Genomic DNA, 7,615 nt, shown 5'->3' on the forward strand with positions numbered 1-7,615 from the left:
CGGTACAATCTGGTTCATATAAATAATAGAGAGCTAAGTTGTAAACATAGAAATCTCATAATGGCCTAACTATTATGAATATTTTTTCTCTAAGTGCAATCACGCTTTGAGTTCTCTAATATAATGTCGTATCTGTATGTAGCCTGGAAAACTTTCAATCGCTGATAATTTCAAACAGTGAAAATCCGCTGCCTATAAAAGGCATGGCATGAGTTCAGCAATTACAATTCGAAATCATTTCTTTCTGATCTGTTGCCTTGTGCTATTGCACATTTTGAGTAACTTATAGAATGTTCAAGCTTGTGTCTCTGCTCCTGTGCATGTGGATTGCTGTGCATCTGCAAGGATCCTTGACAAGTGATTCGGTGAGTGGAAATTCTGGACGGCTGGACAGGGTGGAGAATCAGATGGCAGTGCTGCAGTCGCAGCAGTCGGGAGGCTTGGGGAACTTCTTGAATATCGGTTCAAAGTACTTCTACATTGAGGAGAATCAAAAAGTCAACTGGCATTCCGCATTGAATATATGCACTAACATGGGTGGCCATCTGGCGGATCCGGAAAACCAACAAGAACTGAATTCCATTTTGCAAAGACTCATCCGCGGCCGTCACTATTGGCTGGGCATCTCCGACCTGGCCAATGAGGGCTTGTTTCGGGCGCAGAATACTGGAAGGAGGGCGACTTTCCTCAAGTGGGTTTATGGTGAACCAAACAATTATGGAAACTATGAACATTGCGTAGAGCTTAAGTCACAACAAAACAGGCCATTCCTAATGAACGACGCCCCATGTTGGCTCAATTCGTATTTTATTTGCGAGACTGGCGCACCGAATAATGATGAATAAATATTGTAACACCAGTGTTCGTTGCATGCCACTAGCATCCGGAAATATATATGTAGTATTTAATTGTGAGAATTTTACTTATCAGTGATTCACCGAGAAAAGTGATTAAAAGTACAAATCACACATAGCAAATGAAATTATTCATTTTCGGCGTCAACTGGAACCTTCTGACCGTCTGTCAGACATTTAATTGATACGGTGATCAGAGTAAATGAACATACACATAAGCATACCCTCTCCTAGGGTATTTAATATGTATATAAAAAATAATTTTAATGACGTTGCAGCGTATATTTGTGAAATGCATTAATAAATTACTTTAAGCAAATCGCACATGAATCCGACTGAGTGCCAGTGGCATTAAATTTTTACTGTTTTTTGGATGCGCGTTGACTTCTTGGCAATGAACACCAAATTTTGTCCGCGCCCCTCATTGGCAGTCGTCTCGTTGTCGTCCTCCTCTTCATCCTCCTGATCGTCCTCGGCGTCGGCGTCAGGCGTCAACCTATCCCGGTTGGTGGCCGCCAGCAAAGCCGACTCCAGGTCATAGTAATCCTCGTTGACCAGACTGTAGCCCCGCTTGACCTCCTCGACCGCAATGCTGTACTCGTCGAGATAGTTGTCGCCGAAGCTGATCGTGCGACCCATACGCATATATGGTCCCGTGTCGTCGGTCATCGGTGGCCAGGCGGGCAGACCCGGGGCCACGGGTACTCCCGTCTTGGCGAAGGACGTCCACAGGGCCACCATGCGCCTGGCTACCTTGATGTCACGGTTGGAGTTGAGCATCTGGAAGCGTGGCCAGGGGAAAAGGTAGAGGTTGTCGTCGGTCAGCGACACGCCCATGTCGAAGGGCACAAATGAAGCCTCCTCATCGCTGGTGCCATACCGGTTCATCTCCCCCTCGTAGTCAAAGGTGTACAGATAGGTGTTGTTGGGCAGCTTCTTGGCATTGGCCTGAAGCACCAAGAGCACGGGATTCTTCAGCGAAATCGTGCTGCACAGCTACACTCGGTAATAATTAGTGTTGGCATTCGGGTGGGTTAATTTTCTACTCACATCGATCAGTCCTGGGGTGAGACGTTTGAAGCTGCCGTTCTTGATGTCCTCGGCACTGAAGATCTCCTCGTCGGCAAACTCACTCCAGGAGCCAGTGGGATCCGCCCCATTGGCCTGCTCAATAATGGTCTCGATGTACTGCCGTCCAGTCAGCTTCTCATCCAGAATTGTTTCGTTGAAGCTGTCCGCAAATATGTCTGCCACGAGAATGGGAATGGGAATTCAGTCGCAAGATTATACCAGTGTGGCAGTGTCCGTGTCTCCACTCACCTCTCAGTATGAAGGTACCGCCATGCTTGACGCTGCCACCCATTGTGGGATAGGCCTGGAACTTCTCGGCAGCCAGCAGACGTCCGGGATGCTCCGGCAGAATGCCGGATGGTCCGCCGATGACCAGCTGGACCCCACCATAGGCGCCGCCGCTCAGCGATGGCTTGTCCTCGCCATGGATGCTGAAGGCAGCCAACAGCATAGTGGCGTTGAGCCGCATTAGGCACTTGTTCAGCGACTCCACCTTGGCCAGCTGCTTGCAGCCGGCGATGCGAGCAATGTCCTTGGTGGCTGCCAGCGGGGTGTCTGTGATAAAGGCGGGCGACAGCGCCGTGCCCGACTGATAGATGACTCGGTGGAAAAGACCCGCCGGCACGGCCGGGCTCAGGGTAAGCACGTTGACAAGTGCAGCACCGCCCACCTGGCCGAAGAGAGTGACCCGCTGTGGATCGCCACCGAAGGAGCCAATGTGCTTCTGCACCCACTTGAGGGCCAGGATGATATCGCTGACGGCCGCGTTTCCAGGCATGTCGTCACTCATGGTAGACAGGAAGCCGAATGGCCCCAGGCGGTACCGCACCGAAACCAGCACCACATCCTGCTCCAGCAGATAGCCAGGAGCGGCCTCCACGGAATCGCCGTCGTAGAAGAAGTCGCCATGTATATACACCATAACTGGCGCGAGATCTCCCTCCATCTGGAAACGGCAGGGAGAGCCTAAATCCATCAGGAATTTTCACTTGCGAAGATTTTCACTTACCGCTTTGGTGCTGATGGTGAGGCGAAGACAGTCCTCGACATCGAAGCCATTCTCCTCCAATTTGGCGTACTTGAGCAGATCCTGTATGGACGGGCAACCGGGGTGGTGACGATGGGCGGGAAGAACGCCTCTCCAGGGCGATGCCGGTTCCGCTGCCTAAAGCCAATCAAAAGCAGAGAAGAGTCAATAAATTTCAGTTAAATCTCAAATCTGTTGGTTTTAATCTACATATTTAGTTTGTATTTTTAGCTCCCTCGACAACGGATGTACTACGAGTATTAGATTAATTTACTCTTTGCTTGGTCACAATTTGTATGCAACCATAAGTTGAAGGTTCTTTCGGACAGTTTTTGCCGCTTTGATCGCCACATCCTCGATAGTATAGTGGTCAGTATCCCCGCCTGTCACGCGGGAGACCGGGGTTCAATTCCCCGTCGGGGAGAGATGTGAAAACATTTTTATTTTCTTCTTCTTTTTTTTGAATTTGGCAAGTTATTAATATTTATACTATGTTATATTAAATTATGTCTGGGGTAAAAAAGTGAAAGTATTGAAAAAATATACTCCTAATTGAATGCAAAACTGTGGTAGACCATTTAGATTTATAAATAATGCCCTAAAAGTTAAACCAAAGTACGCACAAAAAAAATAAAAAAAAATTAGAGAATTTTTACATCCGTCCCCGACAGGAAATTTAATCCTGGTCTCCCGCGTAACGTATCAAGGACTGTGAAAGTTGCGCAAAAAAAAAATTGGTTTCCAACTCATGGACAGAGAAATTTCTTTTTAAAACATTTTTGGAATTTTAAAATAATTGGAGAAATCAGAATCAGAGGAAATATCCAGAACTCACCTTGAAGCGCTCTGCCTTTCCATATGGCACATCGACGAATTGCATTATTTTTTTGCCAGACCAGTCCGTGTTCAAGGTCCGACCGCGAAGTCTGCCCAGAACGGGCACCGATGCGGTGAACACATTCGAGTCTGGGATATTGGCCTGCTGCTGCTGCTGCTGCTGTGTCTGTGGCTGCTTCTGTTTGTTGGGTCTCTGCTTCTGCCCGGCTGCCTGTTGATTCTTGTTGGGGCGTCTGTTCTTCTGATTTCCCATCGCCTGTCCCAATCCGGTCATGGGTCTCTGCTGCCTTTGCTTTTGCTGCTTTTGGGATTTCTCAGCGTGGCTGCTGGCTGCCAGGGCCAGAAGCACGATCGCCAGGAGGATCAGCACACCACCACGTATCCTTGCCATGTCTAGACTTCACTTTGTGGTTCCGTTGGGGTTGGAGGGACAAGTAGAACTGCTGGCTGCCTCGACCACTGGCCACGACGAAGACTTTCTCGGCATTATCGAGTGACTCTTGACCGGGCACGAGTTCTAATTCAGATGAGGCGCAGCCACAGCAGCGCCATAAAATTGGGTCAAGTCGTAGCCGTTGACAGCACTCTGCCTCCTCTTTGCTCTTCGCAAACTCTCGACCCATCCAAGTCCACCTCTCAACTCTGCGAACACAGCCCATGAATATTCATCGAGGCACAGCCATAGCTGATTTGGTTCTTGGGGAGATTATGCTGCTGTTGAAAGTAAAACAGAGCCACAAACAAATACGATCAAAGACGATCCCCTCGGCGTTTTCTCCCAATCAGTTGGATCTGGCTGTGGATCTGGCGCCATTGGGTATAATCAAATCAGAGTCAGAGTCAGAGCCAAGGCAATGAGAAATGACAAATGCCATTATGCTAAGCCATTTCCAATCCTTTTGTTACTGTCGTAGTTAATCGTATGTGTGCATGTTACATTCGTTAACTCTTTATTAATAAATTAATATAGTATGTGTCGTGTAAAATTATATTAAAATGCATTCATCTAGATTCTAGAACTACAAACGCACTAACAATATGCATTCAAATGCAGAAACTTCAAAGAGCAGCGAACTGTTTCGCGGAGAACATTTTGAGACGTTGGTGGTGCATTAGCATCGGGCAGAATTGCAGAAGATCGGCTATAAATATATAGACTTATGTATATATATATATGTATGTTTGTTTGTTTGTTTGTGTGTGGGCGAGTGTGCAGAGTGAACACCTGGCCGTGTGCGAGTGTGTGGGCCGACTCTGACTCACATTCACTTAGATGTAGTAGAGGCGCACAACCGATTTTGTGATGAGTGTTTCGTTGTCATAGAAACTGGTTTGAATTGTCACATTGCCATTTAAGACCTTGGCTGGCATCATTTGGGACTCGGGGGCCGCCTCGATCGTCGACTGCCAGGTGTTGGTGGTGCTGGCGCCGACGAAGCCCATCTCGAAGAACCACTCCTCCATGATGCGGCCCTTGAACAGCACCTTCTGGTCAAGCCGAAAGTTCTCCATCGACTCGACGGTGCTGAAGTTGATCTCACGCGACACCGCCCGCATGTCCAGTATTTTGACGGGCACCCGCGCCTCGTGCTCCACGTCCGGGGCCGAGAAGTCCTTGTTCTCTTGCCATATTATCTTGCCGCTGTCCGCGTCACGCAATATCATGTAATTTATCTGGAATCCCTTATGGATCTTGTCGGCGGCACTCTGGTCGTCGGAACCCATCGCTGTCGCCGGTCACGTCACCGTCGCTGGCAGTCTCAGTCCTGTCCTGTGCACAACGAAGAGAGCGGCCACTTTTTGCAGCACACTTCAATATATTTTTGGGTAGAAAATCAATTATGTTTATTTTTAATATTCAAACAGCTGGCCGATATCTAAGTGGTTGATATGATATTTTTTCAGATTCATCGATTCACGCTTAACCCATTGTCGACCGGTGGGTACTTAAATTGAAGGCCTGTCTCCAGCACCGCAGAAAATTGCGGCAAGGAATGGAACATAGTGTGGAACATAGCTAAAACAGGGTTGATGAATCAGCTGTGTTTTGTAAACAGAGGCAACTGTAAAACTAAACTGTAATATTAAACGGAATATCAAAATCGAGGAATATCAACATTGAATGTTTTGAAAAAAACAATCGATACTATCATGATAGTCGCAAAACCATCGATAGTAGAGGCTAGCAGCAAAATATCGATACTATCGATGTGCCCTCTTTGGTTTAACAACAAAATTTGCAACAATTAAGCCAATGATTATCTATGGAGTCTATATAGTTAGCAAATCGGGTGGTCTTATATTCAACCTGGACAACCATGTGCCTCGCATTGAGCACGAGAAGACATTCACATATCCCCTGGATCTGGTGCTCGACTACGACTCCAAGAAGGTGTCGGTGGCCTTTAATCGGAAGGATGGAATAAACGGTAGGCGTTCCCTGGTATTAATGCAAATCACACTACACATTGACTTTCCAGTGGGCCATGTCCTGGTGGCCGTGAATGGGATTCCCGTTAATGGCATCACACTGGAGGACGGGCGCGACGTGAAAACGACTCTGGAGGCCGCGGAGAACTATCCCATAAGCCTGAAGTTCAGCCGTCCCAAGATGACAACCAACGAGAAGATCTTTCTGGCCAGCATGTTCTATCCGCTGTTCGCCATCGCCAGCCAACTGAGCCCCGAGCCAAAGAGCTCCGGCATTGAGCTGCTGGAGGCGGACACCTTCACGCTGCACTGCTTCCAAACACTCACCGGCATCAAGTTCATTGTGATCTCAGAGACGGGGCTCAACGGCATCGATCTGCTGCTGCGCAAGGTCTACGAGCTGTACTCGGACTACGTCCTCAAGAATCCCTTCTACTCGCTGGAGATGCCCATTCGGTGCGAGCTCTTCGATAATAAGCTGCAGGAGCTCCTCGCGCAGGTGGAGAAGACGGGCATTAGCAATATTGATAAATAAACGTTAGCTACATTTTATACTCTGTTATCGGATCTGTTTTCTGTTGTCTCTTGAAACGATATTCAATCAGACAGAAAAAAAATGGAGGAAGCTGCTGGCTGCACCAACTTTACACGATAGTCGTTTGGGTGAATGCCTCTCGGTGTCTAATCCTTGATCGATCGCTTGCAATCATATTGCACCAACAACAATAAGGTTAATGCTCTTTTCCAATGCCAATTGCTTGGCAGGACTCATCCGATCACGAACATTTTCTGATGCGCCAAAGGGGCTGCCGGACGACGCCAGTCTATACACATCTATAGATGTGTATATAAGGAATTACTAACATAAATATAGTATGTACATACGTAAGAAGGTATATAAATCAATAATAAACTGTTATATAGAATAGGTACCTTTAAATAAATAAATAAACAAAATTAAAAACAAATTTGTAAGTACAATAACTGGGCGGGGGAACATATTGCCGATCATTAGGAGTCGTGGCACGAATATATCCCCGATCGTTGCAACCCATATTGAGATTAATGACATTAACGATACATCGTGCCTTTTTATAGATTTTGCTCAAACTGACTTTTAATTCAACCGCTATAACTCCGCCATTTCACATTCAATATGGACATGATCGGGAGTGCATTCCGTATACTTTGAACCAAAATTGGCATCAAGGGCTATAAGAATATGCCTTTTTAACACTATATGTTGTAATAGATGTAGCATGGAATAACTCCGCTATTTATAGTCCGAACTGGGCGACATGGTATCCTGTCTTTGGGAGATTGCATCAAGATTACAACGAGCATAATGCACTTTTATCGTTATTTTTATGTAAAAGATATTGATTTGACACGTTTT

General features: G+C 46.8%; 4 protein-coding genes and 1 non-coding gene across 5 annotated transcripts; 3 read left to right on the forward strand and 2 right to left on the reverse strand.

The window, feature by feature from the left end:
- The first annotated feature begins 290 nt into the window (after positions 1 to 290).
- Positions 291 to 845, forward strand: LOC111075439 (C-type lectin 37Db-like). The gene has a single exon (XM_022368736.2). It carries the CDS (start codon positions 291 to 293, stop codon positions 843 to 845), a length of 555 nt encoding a protein of 184 aa, XP_022224428.2.
- On the reverse strand, positions 449 to 4,626 carry LOC111075433 (glutactin). Its single transcript, XM_022368730.2, has 5 exons — positions 3,788 to 4,626; positions 2,935 to 3,090; positions 2,175 to 2,871; positions 1,905 to 2,101; positions 449 to 1,850 (listed from the first exon to the last, which is right to left on the reverse strand). The coding sequence occupies exons 1-5, from the start codon at positions 4,178 to 4,180 to the stop codon at positions 1,206 to 1,208; spliced, it is 2,088 nt and encodes a 695-aa protein (XP_022224422.2). The 5' UTR covers positions 4,181 to 4,626; the 3' UTR covers positions 449 to 1,205.
- Trnad-guc lies at positions 3,305 to 3,376 on the forward strand. The gene has a single exon. It is a non-coding gene; the product is annotated as a tRNA-Asp (tRNA).
- A 122-nt stretch (positions 4,627 to 4,748) lies between the features above and the next one.
- Positions 4,749 to 5,673, reverse strand: LOC111075436 (probable cGMP 3',5'-cyclic phosphodiesterase subunit delta). Its single transcript, XM_022368734.2, has one exon. It carries the CDS (start codon positions 5,512 to 5,514, stop codon positions 5,059 to 5,061), a length of 456 nt encoding a protein of 151 aa, XP_022224426.1. The 5' UTR covers positions 5,515 to 5,673; the 3' UTR covers positions 4,749 to 5,058.
- A 312-nt stretch (positions 5,674 to 5,985) lies between these two features.
- LOC111075435 (trafficking protein particle complex subunit 4) lies at positions 5,986 to 6,781 on the forward strand. Its single transcript, XM_022368732.2, has 2 exons — positions 5,986 to 6,218; positions 6,270 to 6,781. Exons 1-2 carry the CDS (start codon positions 6,044 to 6,046, stop codon positions 6,752 to 6,754), a joined length of 660 nt encoding a protein of 219 aa, XP_022224424.1. The 5' UTR covers positions 5,986 to 6,043; the 3' UTR covers positions 6,755 to 6,781.
- Positions 6,782 to 7,615: the final 834 nt, after the last annotated feature.

Source organism: Drosophila obscura, unplaced genomic scaffold (assembly GCF_018151105.1).
Source record: "Drosophila obscura isolate BZ-5 IFL unplaced genomic scaffold, ASM1815110v1 contig_179, whole genome shotgun sequence".
NCBI lineage: Eukaryota > Metazoa > Arthropoda > Insecta > Diptera > Drosophilidae > Drosophila > Drosophila obscura.

Excerpts from the sequence above, each read along its gene's own strand:
- LOC111075435 (XM_022368732.2), top strand. The coding sequence starts at position 6,044 with ATGATTATCTATGGAGTCTATATAGTTAGCAAATCGGGTGGTCTTATA. Across the intron at positions 6,219-6,269 it reads TCGGAAGGATGGAATAAACG|TGGGCCATGTCCTGGTGGCC; the intron begins GTAGGCGTTCCC and ends TTGACTTTCCAG.
- LOC111075439 (XM_022368736.2), top strand. The coding sequence starts at position 291 with ATGTTCAAGCTTGTGTCTCTGCTCCTGTGCATGTGGATTGCTGTGCAT.
- LOC111075436 (XM_022368734.2), bottom strand. The coding sequence starts at position 5,514 with ATGGGTTCCGACGACCAGAGTGCCGCCGACAAGATCCATAAGGGATTC.
- LOC111075433 (XM_022368730.2), bottom strand. The coding sequence starts at position 4,180 with ATGGCAAGGATACGTGGTGGTGTGCTGATCCTCCTGGCGATCGTGCTT. Across the intron at positions 2,872-2,934 it reads TCACCATCAGCACCAAAGCG|ATGGAGGGAGATCTCGCGCC; the intron begins GTAAGTGAAAAT and ends TGCCGTTTCCAG. Across the intron at positions 2,102-2,174 it reads CGGTACCTTCATACTGAGAG|ACATATTTGCGGACAGCTTC; the intron begins GTGAGTGGAGAC and ends TTCTCGTGGCAG.